The sequence below is a fragment of the Podarcis melisellensis genome, assembly GCF_964234715.1.
Source record: "Podarcis melisellensis genome assembly, chromosome: 2".
In the NCBI taxonomy this organism is placed as follows: Eukaryota; Metazoa; Chordata; class Lepidosauria; order Squamata; family Lacertidae; genus Podarcis; species Podarcis melisellensis.
Genome location: NC_138529.1, coordinates 56,686,630 through 56,704,173, shown reverse-complemented (window position 1 = coordinate 56,704,173; position 17,544 = coordinate 56,686,630). Strand labels below are relative to the sequence as shown.

The window sequence follows — 17,544 nt, the reverse complement described above, 5'->3', positions numbered from 1 at the left end:
ATATTTGATTTCATTTGCATCAGCAGAAGGAAACACCTTCCCTACACACCATTTATTTTCTTTACAAGGGGAGGGAAATGTTTCCCCCACTACAAAATGTAACACAAGAATGTCTTCTGTTGGGGATGATGTTTGTTGGTACAGAGTTTGTTCCTCATGCTGTTGGTTGGTCCTCTGGTTCGCTGCCAAAGGTTTTGAAAGAACAGTGCAGATTTTAGCCAACTACTTCCCAAGAACTGCATATGACAGTTCTGCACAACACTGTAGAACGAGAGGTTTTCTTCTGCCTACTTTTCCCAGAAAACAGTAGGAGGTACTTTTTTTTTATTCCCAGAAATTTGAAGTTCAAAAGCTTTTGTTTCTCCCACTAACTATAACAATGCTCACTTCCTCCAGCACCTCTTCATCAAAACACAGAAACATTGCATAACAGCTGAACACAGGAAATGAATGATCACAACCAATTCTGGCTAACAGAATGTAATCACAGAAGACCATATTCCTAAACCACTTGGAGGGCTTCCAAGCCAGTCGCCCGGATGGTGAAAATGCAGCAGCAGCAAAAGCCACAGAGCTTCTTAAAGTTGTTTCAGCTCCACCCTATCACAGAAACATGTGAACTCTGTTTTATTCCAAGTCAGATGATGGCTTGTCTAGCCTTGTACTGTCTTGCTTCAGATGCCAGCAGAACTCAGCCAGAGGTAGTTGTATTTATACCATCAGGGTTCAAAATGCAGCAAACCAATTTTTATTAACTATTTACAAAATGAAGCATTGATAGAAAAACTATAGTCACTGCTGCCCCCAGATCATTTCCTACTGAAGGCTGTTTTTGGATCCCACAAGCAATACATTTAAGCATAATCCTCTTAAAGTGATAGTGTCTCCCACACAGAGGTCTCTTCCTAGTGCAGCTATCCAAGATATTTTGAAGAACGTAAGAGCCCCATTGGATCAAATAATGTAGTCCAGCACCCTGTTCTCACAGTGGCCAACCAGATGCCTATAGGAAGCACACAAGAGGACAATGAGCACAACACCACTCTTCACTGGTATTCCCCAACAACTCACAGTCATGGGTATAGTGTATCTAGCCATAACGACGAAGCAGACTGTAGTCTTTGAAAGCTTATGCCACAATAAATGTGTAGGTCTTTAAGGTGACCCAATATTCTGTGTTGTTTAGACCATGGGTGTTTCCCTTTAGCCGTATCTTTGTCTAATATACCACTTAATCATCAAAAACCTCTAAGCGGTTTATGTAGTACAAGATTAGAGTGTTAGACAAGGAGCATGTCTCATGTCTCCGCTGAGTCCCGAAGCTCAGGATGTGACCATTGGCTAGCTACAATCTCTCAGCCTACAATGTTGTTGTGAGGATACAATGTGGGCAGAGAGAACCACCTATGCTGCCCTGAGCTCCTTGGAGTGTGATATAAATGCAATTAAATAAAGATCACCAGTAGCTGGAATGGGTCACCCATGCAACTTGCTCATACCCAGTCCTGGAAACTTGAAAAGATCCAGGAACCCAAGCTCAACTCACACAGTTGTTCAGCCAGGCTAAGATGCAATACTTCAGGAAGGTGTTATTTGTAGCAGGGGAGAGGACAAAGGGCTGATGAAGCCATTCCTCCATCTATAGGTTGCTCACTGCAAATCATTCCCCTACCTAAGCAGCTTTTCCTCCTATAAGGTTCAAGTCCAAGGTTCTATCCCCAACCTGCCAACTCCAGGTAGTACTTGGAAAGGCTCCTGGCTGAAATCCTGGAGAGCCACTACCCTATCTGGTATTTAGAGGATGCTGAGCTAGATGAGACAGCTTCCCAGGTTACTAGAAACCTAGGCTCCTTTGTGCCCCTGCCAAGGAGCTGTATCTGCGCACCTCACCCTGGTCTCTTGCACCCCTGGCAAGGAGATGTATCGACACACACACACCCATCACCAGGAGGAGAAATGATGTACTTCAATAATCACAAATGACTCTTAAACGGGGCGTTTAACAGCATGATCCTATAAATGTCTAGTCAAAAGTAAATCCCACTGAGTTCAATGGGGCTTACTCCCCAAAAACCCAGTAGACAGGACTGCAACTTAAATCTGGTAAGCCAGAGGCAGAAACCTCTGACAATAGCTTGCTTGCCTTTTCGTTACTTCTGACAATGCGCCAACTTGGAGGTTGTGCTCCAGTGCACACTTTTCTCAGACGTAAACCCCACTTAAGTCAATGGCTGTTGCTCTCTGGAGTAAACATGCAGCAGTGTGCATGTTGGAAATTGGTCAAGGCGGCAAAGAAACCAAGGAAAAGTGACTCGGCTGTGGTAAAATAAGAGCCTCACCTAACGTTTCTCAGTCACCATATCAGCTGAAAGGCCATTCTTGGGGCAAGGAGGAGGAGTGGAGGGTGGGGAGCAGCACCACATGAGAATGGAGTGCCAAGCAGTGGTGTCCTCACTGGGAGCCCCATTGTGCAAACTAACCACCAGTGCTGCTGGTGGACTGGGGAGGGGACTCTGCAGGGTTGCTACGATTCCCCAGACTCCCCAGTCAAAGCAGAAAGAGAAGCACAATTTTTGCACTTTCTCACCTGACCTGCCCCCTTGGTGGGTGCCAACCTAACCAACCACTAGGTACCTCCCTGACTAGAAAAGCCAGAGAACTAGATCAAGAATTGCTCCACCTCCATTTAAGAGCCTTTTGTGCAGCATAACCCTAAGCATATTCACTCATAAATTCACCATGTTGCTCTTAATCCCAGCTGAGTGTGCAGGATTGCAGCCCAACACCACAAGCCTATGCACGTTTGCTTAGTTCTAAATTCTGCTGTTTTCAAAAGGATTTACCCCCCCTTTATGTGTACATTAGGATTCCATCCTTTAATATCGTTTGCCTTCAGTAAAATTCATTTCCCAGTTTCAAATGTTTAAACTACATGAAAAAGCCATCCCATTTTTTAAAAGAATGATTTCTCTGGCCTACAAAAAGTATTAATCAGCTAGCAGTTTGGTTAAACTACTAGAAACCCCTGAGAGAAATATATGAAGACACATAGATAATCATCACTTTTGTCAGTCTTCTGCTGCTTATGTTACAAGTGCTTTGTATCAACCCAGAGATGCCATTTTAACAGACATATAGATAACGAGATGAAGGACCAGAATATTAATTTTCATTCAACAGCCAACAAAATATACTGCTTTAAAAATGCAATGGGGGTGGGTGAGAGACAAGAATGACAGGAAATCTCTGGGGCATATGATTGTTTCTACAGTCTTATGATGTTAATTACAGCTCTTATCTTTAAAAGTTTTTTCCTTGTGTATGTTCTTTGCTCATGGTTAAGTGTGATACGAAAGACGCAATACAGCAAAAGAAACTGCTGGCAAACTAACAGCCCTGAACATACATATTATCTTGAATACATGTCAAAACTGACAGTGGTTTTCAGGACTAGACAACATCCAGTTTGAAGAGGCCAAGGTGCACCCTCTAGAAGAAGAGGAGGAGGAAGAAAGAACTGGAGGGAAGATACAGTGCTGTGCCAGACAGCCACAGTAGAGAGAGTGTTGCAGATTGCCTGTATAGTGTTGCAAACACACTCTTCCTTGTTTTATACCTACAGTTATAGGTTCAGCAGACATGAATTTAGGAATAAAGTCTTCTCCAATCTGTCAGATTGCTCAGTACAACTGCTCTCTTGGCTGTAAAGCTGTGGAATGCTACCTACACAAATCATTTAGAACATATTTTTTACCCCAACACATGCTTTGTCTCTCTCTTCCCCCCCATTATCCCTAATAATGCTATTTGCTGTAGTAGTTTGTGCTACAAAAAAACTACAAGCAATGTCACCCGACTTTCTTGATGTTTATGGGGTTGTCACCTTTTCACCTTACAGTGCTCCGCCTTTGTATAACAAACTGCAATTCTATTCCTACTTAATTGGGGTCATGTCCCAATGAACTAAATGAGGCTCCCTTCTGAGCAGACATGCACAGGACTGTGTTGTACAAGGATTAAGATTTTTACCTTTTTGTTTCACCAATAGTTCATTTTAATTTTTCCAGGGGAAACCACCTGCTACGTTTCCGTGGGTCAGGCAGAAAAGCAACCCTAGGAAATGGCATTCACAGCTAATCCAACATTTCTTCCCACTCCCCATTCCTCTACAGTCCCAAGTATGCCCCACCAAGTGTATTTTGCCACTTCCTTTTCTCCTTCTAGGTATCATCCCATCCCTAGTACTGTCCAGCTAATGCAATTGGCACTCAATGAAAGCAAGAGCATGGAAACTGCATCATAGGCTTCCACATCAATATAGGTCATTCTGCTGGTTATTTGCCCTGAAACAGGAAGTTCCTGTACACTTAGGCACTATCCCAAGTATGCTAGAGGGAATGGGAATATTCCTAGCACACATATTCTTCTTGGCCAAGATTGGGCTACGTAAGCAAACAAGAAGAGAAAACCGGGAGCTGAGCTGGATAGTGTTTGGAAGTGAACTGTTGCAATGTAGGCTGAGGGCTTAGCCACACTTCCTCTTATCTTGCAGCTTTCCCCTGGGGAAAACTGCTCTTTATCTCTCATTCAGAGCAAACGGCATTTTGGGGTTTCTCCGGATTGACATTTTGCTCTGATTTAGAGTTAAAGAGTCGATTTTCCCTGGGAAAGTTGTGGGACCAATGGAAAGCCTCTCGGACCAATGCTTTCTAGGCATGGGACAAGTGCAAGTATGGACTAGCCCCTAATGTACTAAGGCTAGGCAGATGACTATGAATAAGGTTAAAAATGGCAGCAGGTAGGTAGAAGGCTGTCCTAGCAGAATACATTGTCTGCATGTGTGTGTTTTTGTAATTTGGGAGAAACAGAACTTGGAATAGAAACAGGCAGGCTTAACAATAGGAATGGCAAGGTATGCACATAGGCAACCAAAATGGCAGTATCTGCAACCAAACACAATCTATTTTTAGGATGCTGTCAGCTAGTCCTGAAAAAGGTTCCAACATTTATTTATTTTTGTAAATGTACCCCTCATTCCTATATATGTCTACTTGGAAGTGAGTTCCAGGTGAGAGCATGAATACAATTTCAGCCGTATGCCAATCTATAGTAAATAAAGATGCATGCAAGCCAGAGAATCTGCCTTTCTAAAGACCAGTTTTTTCATAGATAGGCTTAAAATGCAGACTGGCTTAAATCACATTTTGAAAAATATGACACCCTCGCTTATGTACTGCATCTCTGACAGACAGCATAGGAATCAAAGTGCCCCACATGGAAGACAGTGGTAAAGAATTGAATCCAAAAAGGCAAAGCAGCAAGGGAATGCTGCATGAAGCCACTCTTTTTAAACTGAAGCAGATTCTAGAAATTCACCCCCTCACCCCAACTGCTTAGAATATGATGAGAATGGAAAATGAAACCCACATCCATTCCCCTGTTGTTGTTTTCTAAAGGCATCTGGAAGATGCCTGTGATTATTGTGCCTGGGTTGCTCCAGTACTAAGGGAAGCCTGCTGAACATTCTGCAACCGTCAAATACTATAAATATTCAACTCCAGACATTGCTAACTTGTATCTACATGCTGTGTGAGGATTTATTTTTATTGAGCACTGGCAACAGGAAAGCAATAATTTGGACCAACTCGGATGATACAGTAGTTCAACCTCAGCTCATCTGAAGAATGACAGTCCTTGCAAGCTGCTGAAGTTTGTGCAGCCCACTTACAAGCATTGTTATTCAGAAAGAAATCCCACTGAATTCAATAGGACTTATGCCCTAGTGTTTAGGATTGCTGTCTTATAACACAAGTAAGTAAGCACCACAGAAGTAAGCACTCCTGAGCTGGATGGGACCTACTTTCATGTAAGTGTGTATTGGATTGCAGTCTTAATTAGCTAAAGGGCGGGAGATGGGACTTTTATAGGAAATGAGACAGAAGTGGGAAGCCCACCAGCATAATACAAGGCTACATAGAGAAGGACTACACAGCTTAAATAGGAAAAAAAGTCATCATACTAAATGGGGAAGGGGGGTGGCATCATGTTGATAGAGATTGGTGCAAAGTAGCATGTTTTCAATATAAAAGGACTAGTAAATGGGGTAGCCAGTCTAAACTGAAGCTCCCGCTGTACATTAGGGGGGCTCAACAGAGAACCAGAAAGTGCTCATACTCCCCCTTGATTCGTCCCTTGATGTATTAGCTGGAATGTGCTATAAGGAAATCTATTGGCTTTGCAGAGCTAATTACACTCTAGAACATGGCACAGCCGTGTAGTGGCCCCAAGTGTCTTCTTCTCTTCTCAGATATTTCTGTTAAATTAGGCCTTGGGGATTTAGGGGACAGTGGAATGATAGTGGAAATCAACGAGGAGTTATTTTTACCTGAACAAACAGGGTTTCAGCAATAGATCTGGCGAGGCTCTGGAATTAGTTTAGTTTCAGGGATTTAGGATACACTTTGCAATAATGGGCTTTGTGTGCACATTAGCCTCTGTAGTGTGTGTGCACTAGCCTCTCTAAGTACAGTTAAGAGGAAGGCCATGTTTTTACTATGCCGTTTTAGATTATTAAGGATAGGGAACCTGTGTCATTCCAGATGTTGTTGAACTCTTAACTTCAATCTGCCTCAGCCAGCATGGCTATTGGTCAGGGATGATGGGAGCTGCAAACCAACATCTGGAGGGCAAGAGGTTCCCCATCCTTGCCTTCAAAATTAAAGATGTGGGCAGGAAGATAAATGGCTGCCATCCAATGCACACTTACACCTGAGTAAACATGCATAACCGTGTGCTATGAAATAAGGCTTGTTTGTGCATAATCTAATCCCCAAACCACATCATATGGTTTAATTCCCTTTCAGGGATGATCATCTAATGCTGTATGAAGTACACTGGAGTAAACTGTCACTCTTGAACCTTGTGGGGCATTTTGTCTTTGCCTGCCTAGCTAGGCTTCCATAGGATGGCCTGACTACTCTGTAGGAACAGTGGTTTTAATTAACATAATAATTTCCAGTGCTTTTTTTAATGAAAAAAGCTGCCAATACTCACCATGAAGTTGTTACAGTTAAATGCCACACTTTTAACATTTTGGAAAGAAAGGTGCAAGTACTGTGTGTCCTTGAGTACCCCGGGGGGGGGGAGAGTACTGGTCAGTTGACATTTAGAGGGTAGACTGTATGAGTCTGAAGCAAAGATCCAACTGGATTCAGGGAATTATAATCCCTGTGGGGGCAGATTCAGGAGTGTGAGCACAAGCGCGGGCATCTCCTTTCTGTTTTGTAGTTAGAATTGGCTCTCTGCATCAAGGTTGACGCATAACGTGTGCAGGCACATCATGGGCTCACGTTTCCCCAGAAGCTAAGCCCCTCAGAGATCAGTGAGTGAAGTGCTTTGGAAGACTCTGAGGCTTTAGGGCCGTGGGCGTTAAAACACGTAATCTGCACATTCCTTTGCGTGGATCTGGCGCAGTCCAACGCAGCCCCTCTCGTCCTCCTGTGAGGCGACGCAGAGAGGGCGGGAAAGGGACGCAGCGCAGTTGGCATCCCGATGACGTCAGGCGGGGCTATCGATTCACCAGAGTAGGAAAAGGAAGCCGGGGACGTAGGAAAACACAGGATGGGTGGGGGCAGTTTCATGCTGACAGCAGTGGGCGTGGAGGGGGGGCTGAAGAGATGTAAACGACGTCCATTTGAGACGCCTCAACTGAACTCGCGATCCCACAGCCCCAAGCGAGCTGGGGAACGGAAGATGATCCCATACGGCCCCACAGCGCATGCGCGACCTGACCAGAGAGCGGGGGTGCTGGGCGCATTCAGCAGCCGGAGGTGCACCGGAGGAGTAGAGAGGGCAAGGCCAGAGCGTCAATGTTATTCTTCCTGTTTTCTTCCCCGCCCTCGTTTTCGAACGGGTGCGTCATATCCGTTTCCCCGCAGTCCCCCCCCTTTTATTTTCTGGCGGGCTGTAGAGGACGGAAGAGGGAGAGGGATGGTGAGCGACGACTGCGAGGCCGAGTTCCCCGAGAAGTTCCGCTCCTACTCGGAAAACGACAAGCACTGGCAGGCGCGGCGTGCCTTCATCGTGCGCAATTATCCGCCGGGAGATGGGGAGGCGCTCTCTCCGCTCCGCGTGGACCAGCTGCTTTCGCTCTCTATGGTTTGGGCCAATCACATCTTCATGGGATGCAGGTACCGCCCCATCTCCCTCCCGCCTTCCAAAGGACTAGAGGCATGTGGCGGCAGAATCTAACTTCCGCTCCCTTTTTTTTTTTTACTTATTAAATTTATATACCGCCTTTAATCCAAAGACCACAGGGCGGTTTACAACATAAATCACAAAACACATTATATAATAATAGTAAAAAAGGGAGGCAATACGCACCCCACGTGCTTTTACAGGCACGCACACATGGTTCCCTTCCATATTTGCCCACCTGCGAGTTTTTTAACAGTTGCTGATGCTGAGAGTTGCAGCTAACGTGTCTATTTCTGTCCGTGGAAATCCCCTTGTTTCTGTCTCCATATTGTAGGTTTTCAGTATAAAAATATGTGATTCAGGTTTTGAAAGGCTCCGATGCAGCAGCAGCAGCATCCTATACTTGTTTACAGTACTGTACTTAGAAGTTACAGCAAGCCTCAATCTTGCTGTGTTTAAAGGAGAGGGTAAAGATTGCAGCCGCAGTGGCAACAATATTTCCCCTGCTAAAACTGAGCAGATACATTTCACACTTCAGTACAGTGGTACCTCAGGTTACATACGCTTCAGGTTACAGACTCTGCTAACCCAGAAATAGTGCTTCAGGTTAAGAACTTTGCTTCAGGATGAGAACAGAAATCGGGCTCTGGCGGCGCAGCGGCAGCAGGAGACCCCATTAGCTAAAGTGGTGCTTCAGGTTAAGAACAGTTTCAGCTTAAGAACAGACCTCCAGAACGAATTAAGTACTTAACATGAGGTACCACTGTAATCTGTTCCAGGCATTGTTAGGAGAAACTTAATAAAATTTACTTCCTAACTGCTTGGCTTGGTGGGGGAATAATGAGAGGAATTCAGTGCAGTGCTAAACAAGTTGCTCAGAGCAGTGCAAGCATTTCTGCTTTCCTGATGAAGCAGTGTGCCCTCTCCTGGTGGTTTTCCTGACACCCCCACCACCAGCAGCTAATTGGGGGTTGGGGTTGGAGTTGCAGGGAGGAAACTCAGTTGTGCTAATGAAGGTCCCTTGCACACAGGTTTTCACTGGCAGGACTTGTTTGTTGAATCCGTTCCTACATATATAAGTGAAACACACAAGGGAGGTTGGTCTTGCAATGCAATTAAAATCCAAGAAGACGACTGAGTTGGTCTAGATAGAAGAACCCAGTTTTCCTCACTCACCCTTTCAGCCTTTTCTACCTTTAATGTATGCTGCAGTTTCAGCTGCTAAAATTACAAGGCTAAACTTTTTAAAAATCACACATGGATTGTATTGAGAACCGAGAGGAACAGCAAAATATTGCACAAATATTCCATTTACTCTTCTTTTTATTCAGCTACAACAAAGATCTCTTGGAGAAGGTAACTGAAATGGCTGAGGGAATTGAAGTTGAAGATGCACCACATTTCACAACCCGTGATGAGATAATGAAAAAGGTGAATATTCATGATTTGGGAACTCTTGGGGTGGGGAACCTGAAATGCTGAAGGGACCTACTTTTGAAAATACTGAAACTGGTTAGGATCAGAATAGGATCTCTTAATACACAAAATTAATTCAATTGGAAAGAGAATGTTGTGATCCGTTTTTGAGTATTTTATTATAGCTCCCCAAAAGTAACTTAGTTCTCTCTTGATCTTAGTGTTCTAGAACTTTGGAAAAACTGCTTTCATGCAGCACATTACATTGCAAAGCTGCCATTGGATAGAACCCTTTGACTTTATTTCATTAAGAGCTGTTAACTTATATAACCTGGTGCCATTATAAATTAAACATTTTCTGTCTTTATGGTTGCAGGGAAAAGTGTGAATACATGCATGCAGCTTTAGGGAAAGCTGAAAAAAACTAGAGGTAGGTTAAAGACTACCAACACCCCTAGTTTCCCTTTGCCTAATAGTTCTTTGACTTCCTTTACCCAAATCCTAGTTGTCCTTATTTTCCAAAGCTCTATTCCACTAGATCAAATCTTAACTATTCACAAAATGTGCAATTTTGAGCAAATGTTGCACCTAATTAAATTTTGATAATTGCATGGCACTACTGCTTACTAAAATACTATGGATAATTGTCCCTGTAGACAATACATAGTATTGTGCTAAGCATATGGTAGAGGAGGTGAAAGCCAGTTTGATCTGTTGTGACTTAAGTGTCAGGAAAAGAATCAAAACTATGTAATGTGACAGGTATGTGCTGATCAGACTCTGCTTGGTTGAATTAAATAAGCCATTAAAATCTGTTTTAGTAACGCTAACATATGATAATGCAGTGTCCCAGGGCTCACTTACAATCATTTTAATATATAGTAGCCATAGGGGAAAGTCAGTGCTGACTTCAGCAACTCAGGTCATGGCAAGATTTATTATTTATATTATGCATAGTTGTGTGCACATGCCACTTAACACCCACAGCTGGCCTTATACAACTGTAATACAGTAGTAATTAGTGTTGATGTTGATGGCCTATGCAGGTTGGAGCTGATGTGTGTTGGAGTACCACAGCATCTGGTAGGTAGGCCAGCTGCCAAGGGCTAAAATGGTTGCATGAATTAGTCTGGACTTATTTACTTGTTAATGACTTATTTTAGAATCGCTTACAAGTGAGTAAACTGGGAGTACGGCTTTTGTTCATCCTGCAGGAGATACATAATAAATTACAAACTTTGAGAACAATCACGCCTTGCTGCAGGATTTCTTATTGCTGAGGTGCCTTATTTAATGCATGACTAAACTAAACATTTTAAATAATAATTTCATTATTTCAGATAGATGCAATTGTGATTGGCTTAACTGCCCTCTACTGCACGCTTTTCTTTTTCTTTTAGAATCAACACTAGTGTCCAAGAGAAGAAATGTCAAGCTTTCATTATGCCACACCATCGGCTTAACATGGAAGACTGCAATCCTGACACTGCAAGAAGGATCACTTCCAAGATGCATTTTAAATAAGGCTATATTTACACTGGATACTGATTTTAATGGGGTGGTTTTTTTAATTAAAAAATGTATATCTTGACTCAGATTTTAAAAGGTACTAAAGACTCTTATTCTTCCCCTTTTGATCACCTGGCACAGAAAAGCCCTTCCAGAAATTGGTATGGGGGCCTGGTTCAAAGGGGCCCCAGGTTCAAGAGTCTAACATGTAACATGTTTAGCAAATTTTCTTCTCTGTGTACTGGTTTGTTAAAGATGAGAAGGACCAGCTGCTCAGAGCAGAGAAGCAAATATTGTATCTAGAGCAGCCAAAGTCCAAATATGACTATCTGTCTCTGCTTTGTGGTGGCAGGGAGAGTAGGCACTAGGATACAAGTGGTGCCTGCTCCATGCCCAGGTTCTTGACAAGATCAATATGCCTGCTCACTTAGTGGAGACCAGCAGTTATGTGGTGGAGAGATGGCTAGATGGGGAAGTAGGTGTCACTAGAGGCTTAATTTGGCAGATGGCATCAGCAGTAGTAAGAAGGGGGTGAAGGATGGTGTCTTTTTGGTTATCTTGCCAAGGTGGCACAGGAGGATGGTCATACTGAGAATGCTGAGCACGAAACAGTGGCTTACTGTGTTCTAGGTGGTTTAGGCATTTTAAAGGATGTCATCAAGGGACTTGGCAATGTTTCTGTGACCCTTGGGGGGATGGAGCATAGAGCAGAGCTTTCCTAACTTTTCATGTTGGTGACACACTTTTTAGACATGCATCATTTCACGTCACAGTAATTCAGCTTTACTAGCAAACCTGAGGTCAAACTACCTCCTTTCCAGCCCTGCGAGGAGTGTGGGGAGCATTCGTGTGACACACCTACACGCTGCAGCCGACGCACAAATCTGTCACGACATACAGTTTGGAAAGCTCTGGTGTAGAGCATTGTGACCTGCTATCTGGCTAACCTCATTAAGCAGGGCCTTTGACTTGCTGGGTACACAAGGTGCATATCTGACTAGATGTAGCCATAATGCTTAAGGGTTCTGTGATCAGGATGAGAAGGAGCAGGCTGCAATCAATCTCGCATCAAGGAACTACTTACTTGTCATTAAAAAAATGCACACACAACCAGGAAATGAAAATTACAATAATTCATGAACAATTAAAACACACAACTGCAAACATCTGCTGGTTATTTTGCAACAGTGAATCTCTTGAGTAAATGAATTGTATTGTCAGTTAACTGCTTTTATTTAAGTGACAGTTTCTGTCTTTGCTCTTTCAGAGTTCACTTTTCTGTGTGCTCTCTCTCTACTCTTCCTTCTGTATCCTTCATTAGATCCCTTTTTCCATTTTCTTTATAACTTTGCTGCTTCCCCTTGTGTCTTCTCTCTGGCCTCTTACTTTGCTCTGCCCCAACTGTACTTCCTTCACTGAGATCACTTCCACCACCACCATTCCATGCCCCTCCCAGATGCATTGCTTGTGTTCTAAAGTCCTTAGGAGCTGGCCTTACATTTGCCCTGCTCTAATGATACCTGCCCTCATGTATCCCGCATGACTGTGTTTGTCCCTTTAAGCTAGTCAGAGCCACAACTTATCCCCTGTCGTGAACAAGAGGTTCCACCACTCTCATGAACTCTAGAGGGAATGTCTCTTTGGGGCTTATTGGAGTGCCAAAGACTCTTGTCTCAAAGTCAAAATCAGTGGAGCTAACCCCTTGTCCCCTATTTGTAGGCATCCCAAACCATTGCTTTGTGGGAATTTCACTTAAGGTCACCTTGACAGCATTACGATTCTCATAAGAACCTAATAATACCCCTGCTGAATCAGTGGCCCACCTAGTTCAGCATTCTGTTCTCACAGAGACCACTCAGATGCCCATGGGAAGTCAGGAAGCAAGACCTGAGCACAAGCACACTCTCCTGTGGCTTCCAGAACCTGGTATTCAGAAGCATATTGCCTCCAACTGGGGAGGTACAAGATAGCAATCGGGGTCAGTAGCCTGAACTTCTCTTCCATAAATTTCTGGTCCTCTTTTTTAAAAGTCATAAAGCTGTTGGCCATCACTGCTTCTCATGGGAGTGAATTCTTTAGTTCATGTATTGTATAAAGAAGTAGCTTTATTTGTCCTGAATCTTTTGATATTCAGCTTCATTGGATCTCCATGAGTTCTAGTTTTATGTGAGGGGAAAAAATTGCCATTTACTTGCCTCATCTCTAAACTAAAAAGCCCCAAATGCTGTGATCCTTTACTCATATGGGAGTTTATCCATTCCCTCAGTCATTTTGGTTCCCGTTTTCTAAACCTTTGCCGATTCTAGGATACCCTTTTTGAGGTGAAGCGACCCAAACCGAGGCAGCCACTTGCAGTACCACACCTTTTTTCTTCTCAGTACATTGCACCTGCTTGCTGGGGACTTTATTTACCTTTGTTCTAGCATCCAGCTGTTCTTCCAGTTGTACTGTCCTTGCTTCCAGAACAGTGATGGAAGACTTGTATTTAAACTTTGGAGCATTCTCCATTTCCTGCAGCTTGGCCTTAGACTCCTTGTTCTGATGCTGAAGCTGCTGGTGAGCATTTTCATTCTTTATGGGCTTTACTATCCTCTATGTCTAGGTCTACTTTTATCTGGTCAATCTGAAGATCTGCTTCCTTTAGATACAGCTCAGTATTGAATTGTTCTTCCTCCAGTCCTTCTTCAAGCAGAGCTATCCAAGCCTTCAGGCACTGCAATCTCATCCCTTTCTTGCTGTGCCTGACATTTAGCATGTTCAACAGCTGCAAGTTCCTCCTTCAAACCGAATAATCTCTGCTTCCCTGAAAAGGAGTGTGCCAAATGTCAGACACAGCAAGAGAGGGATGTCTTCTCATCCTCAATGGCCTGTGTTAACATTTCACATAAGTATCATTCAGCTGTGCATTTAATCTTTCATTTGGGCCTGCAATTTGCAGTGTTGTTTGATGGCTGCCTCATGATTCTTGCTAGCAAAGTCCCTTTGGGCCTTTAGATCCATTATTACATCTGTTTCCAGCTTCCTGGCAGCCACAGCCATGGAGTGCTGCTCCCTTTCCTCTTCCAACTCCACTTCCATGTCTTGCACCTGTCTCATCAGCTGCTCCAGGGCTCTGTTCGACTTTTCCAACTAAGGAACACTCTTGCCAGCATCATTTTTCTCCACTGGCAATGTGCCCCGCTTTACCACATCTTTGGCAGATAGGACTGCCATCTTCATCAAGTTATCCTGTAACCAACAGTCCCTTCTGCTGTGTCATGGCTCTGTTCTTCAGCCTTGTAAACACTGTGCGTCAGACCTGCTTTCAACTTTTGCATCTCCCTCTGTATCTTTTCCAGCATCCTCTTCCTGCTTTCAGTTGCTTCAGCTCCTTCCATCTTGCCTCTTCCTCCTCTCCATCTGTGCACAATCAGCATCGCTGGACTTTTGCTGCAATGCACTGATACAGTCAAAAGCCCTGGCAAGATTCTCTACAAAAGCCTTGTTTTGTTTTCTGTAAAGCTGAGAAACCATTCTCCTAAAAATCCCAGAAGGATGTTTCCCCATTTGCCAAAAGAGCCATTTTAGTTTAATAATGCTATGCGGAACACAAATCCCTTCCAGAAATCTCTCGACCATTTGTTGTGCCTTGGGTCCTCACTTGCTTCCAGCTATTGAATTGCTCCTAAAGCCCCCTAAAGACCTGGGGTCTATTCCCTCAAATGTTCGGTGGAACCGTGAATTGTTAAATAGAACCTTTCAAACACACACACCAGACACTTAAAGATGCGTTCTGCCATCTCCTTTTGATCCGATGGCCAAACTAACACCACCCTGCTTCAGTTGGCAACTCATGAAACCAAAGCATGCATGGCAGAATAGCTTTAAATTCCCCAGACACTGTCTTGTTCCCTTGCATATTTTACCATTAAAAACCTAGGGTACCCTAAAGAAACAAAGGAAAGTTAATGGAGTTTGTTCCCTGTACCCTTTCTGCCTTGTCACCAGTGTTCTGACCAGCAAGGCTCATGATGCTTCTGAGATGATTGTGCTCTTTTTCACCTTCAGTTTTCTCAAAAGGGAAAAAAAGGAAGTTGAGGGACGAAAGAGTTCAAAGTAAAGCAAACTGATAACTGGAAGACCACAGACAAGAACTGTCACATGAATATCATTAGTTAACTAACATTATTGATTCATTTATTCAATAAATTTGCTGTTATCAAGTAAGTGGGACAATGGGGTGTTTTAAATTCCCGTTAATTGTAGGTTGAGTTTTTATTTTATTTTGAGAGAAAGAAATGTGTGCATGTTCTGTAACTTCAGAGTGATTGCAGCCTGGTCCTGATCACAGAAATGCAAGGCATTAAATTTGGCGTCATCAACAGGATTGAGGAGTCTAAAAAAAAGAGCACAATCATTTGGAGGCATCATGAGCCTTGCTGGTGAGAACACTGGTGACAACAGCCCTGTGAGGAAGGATAGGCTGTGAGACTGTGACTGACCAAAGGTGACTCAGTGGGCTTAATGGCTGAGTGAGGATTTGAACCCAGATTTCCCAGGTCCTAGTCCAGCACTAACCACTACACTGGCACCTGAGGAGTTAGTATCCTGCCCACCAACCAAGCAGGTCTTCTTCAGGACCAGGAGCAGTTTTCCACACGTCTTCAAAGTTGGCAGTCTCTTTCATAGTATTTTGTGAGGAACGTTTGGCTATTTTGCATAACAGGAAATGGTCGATATGAAATGATATGAGGCCAGTGTTGTGTTTTAGGGTCAGATTCTCTCTTGCTAACCCTGTACATAATTCAGAGCTGCACATTTGGCAATCATTTTCCAGGAGCCAAATAAACAGACCATTTCCCACTAATGTTCTATACAAAGTAGTATAAAATATTTACTGAATACTTTTTCACAAAGCTAAGAGATGAAAGAAGAGAAATGCTAGTCAACTTTTTCATTAAAGCATTTTTCATGTCAAAATTTAATTCAAGAAAAAGAGAGAGGAATTTAATACCAGTGTCACGCCATCAGTTTTTAAAGTGTATATCCAAAAATTTACAAAGCATCCCCATCTGTCTGTAAAAAGTTGCCATACATTTTCTTTACTTGCTTTCATCACTTTTGAGATGGAGACTCTATATTAGAGACGGTGAAGCATAGATCAAAAGAATCACATAAACATCCTAAGAATACACACATTGTGATGGGGAATGGAGCCAGGTTCTTTTTGTAGTTTGTCCTCATGTTACAAGATTCTTTTTGCCAGCTGATCCCCACAAGAATACAGGTTCACAGGCCTTTAAGCTGTTGTGTAAAGTGTTCTTTTTAAAACAAGCTTGTAGAAATATTTTGTGAGCAGCTGTCTCTATACTGAACTGAATTTTGTGTGTGTTTTATAATAAAATTGTAGCATTTTTAACTGTGGTGTTGGCAACTGTGTTTTAATATGATAGCTGTCTTCAAACCTAAAAGGTTTGTTCTTGTGTTGCTGCCCTCCAGACCTTTCATGGAGGGGGCACCCAAAGAAGGACTCAGATGATAATCACAGAGTCTGGGGTGGAGAGGTGGTCTTTGAGGTATTGTGGTCCTGAACCATTTAAGGCTTTATAGCTACTTGGCAGCCAGTGCAGTTGAACCAAGATTGGCATTGTATGCTCAAACCATCTTCCCCTGCTCAGCAACCTGGCTGCTGAATTCTGCACCAGCTGAAGTTTTGGAAGCTGTCTTCAGATGCAGCCCTATGTATAATGCATTGTAGTAATCTAGCCTAGAGGTTACCAGAGCATAGAGGACAGAAATTAGGCTACCCCTGTCCAGACAGGGATGGAAGGCACTCTCCACCACTGAGGCCACCTGAGCCTCAAGTGACTGTAATGGACCCAGAAGTACCTTCAAGCTGCGTACCTGCTTTTTCAGAGGGAGTGTAACCCCATCAAGAGCAGGCAACCTCCGATCCATCTGGTCTAGGGAACCACCACTAACAGTGCCTCAGTCTTATCTAGATTGAGCTTCTGTTTATTGGCTCTTATCCAGTCCATTACCAAGGCAAGACAACAGTCCAATACATACACGGCCACACCTGCAAATGTAAAAGAAAAGTAGAGCTGTGTGTCATTAGCATATTGCTGACAACTTACTCAAAAACTCTGGATGATCCCATTCAGCAGTTTCATGTAGATGTTAAACAGCATGGAGGATAAAGTCAACCCTGAAGAACCCCACATTGAAGGGTCCAGAGCATGGGTAGGCAAACTAAGGCCCAGGGGCCTGATCCGTCCCATTCGCCTTCTAAATCTGGCCTGCGGACGGTCCAGGAATCAGCGTGTTTTTACATGAGTAGAATGTGTGCTTTTATTTAAATGCATCTCTGGGTTATTTGTGGGGCACAGGAATTAGTTCATTACCCCCCCTCCAAATATAGTCCGGCCCCCCACAAGGCCTGAG

At 43.4% G+C, this 17,544-nt stretch overlaps 1 protein-coding gene and 1 long non-coding RNA gene across 4 annotated transcripts in view; one reads left to right on the top strand and one right to left on the bottom strand.

Annotated features, from left to right (window-relative positions):
- LOC309360192 overlaps window positions 1-7,783 on the bottom strand; it is a 50,819-nt gene extending 43,036 nt beyond the window's left edge. For both annotated transcript variants that reach the window (XR_014163948.1, XR_014163949.1), the window contains exon 1: window positions 7,054-7,783. This is a non-coding gene — a long non-coding RNA (uncharacterized lncRNA). The remainder of the gene's footprint in view (window positions 1-7,053) is intronic.
- Window positions 7,784-7,920: 137 nt separating this feature from the next.
- CDKN2AIPNL (CDKN2A interacting protein N-terminal like) lies at window positions 7,921-11,217 on the top strand. Of its 2 annotated transcripts, XM_081894702.1 has the most exons (4): window positions 7,921-8,189; window positions 9,528-9,627; window positions 9,989-10,042; window positions 11,013-11,217. In XM_081894702.1, the coding sequence occupies exons 1-3, from the start codon at window positions 7,990-7,992 to the stop codon at window positions 9,998-10,000; spliced, it is 312 nt and encodes a 103-aa protein (XP_081750828.1). In that variant the 5' UTR covers window positions 7,921-7,989; the 3' UTR covers window positions 10,001-10,042; window positions 11,013-11,217. The 2 variants fall into 2 exon arrangements, with proteins under 2 accessions (XP_081750828.1, XP_081750829.1); XM_081894703.1 differs by lacking the exon at window positions 9,989-10,042.
- The last annotated feature ends 6,327 nt before the right edge of the window (window positions 11,218-17,544 follow it).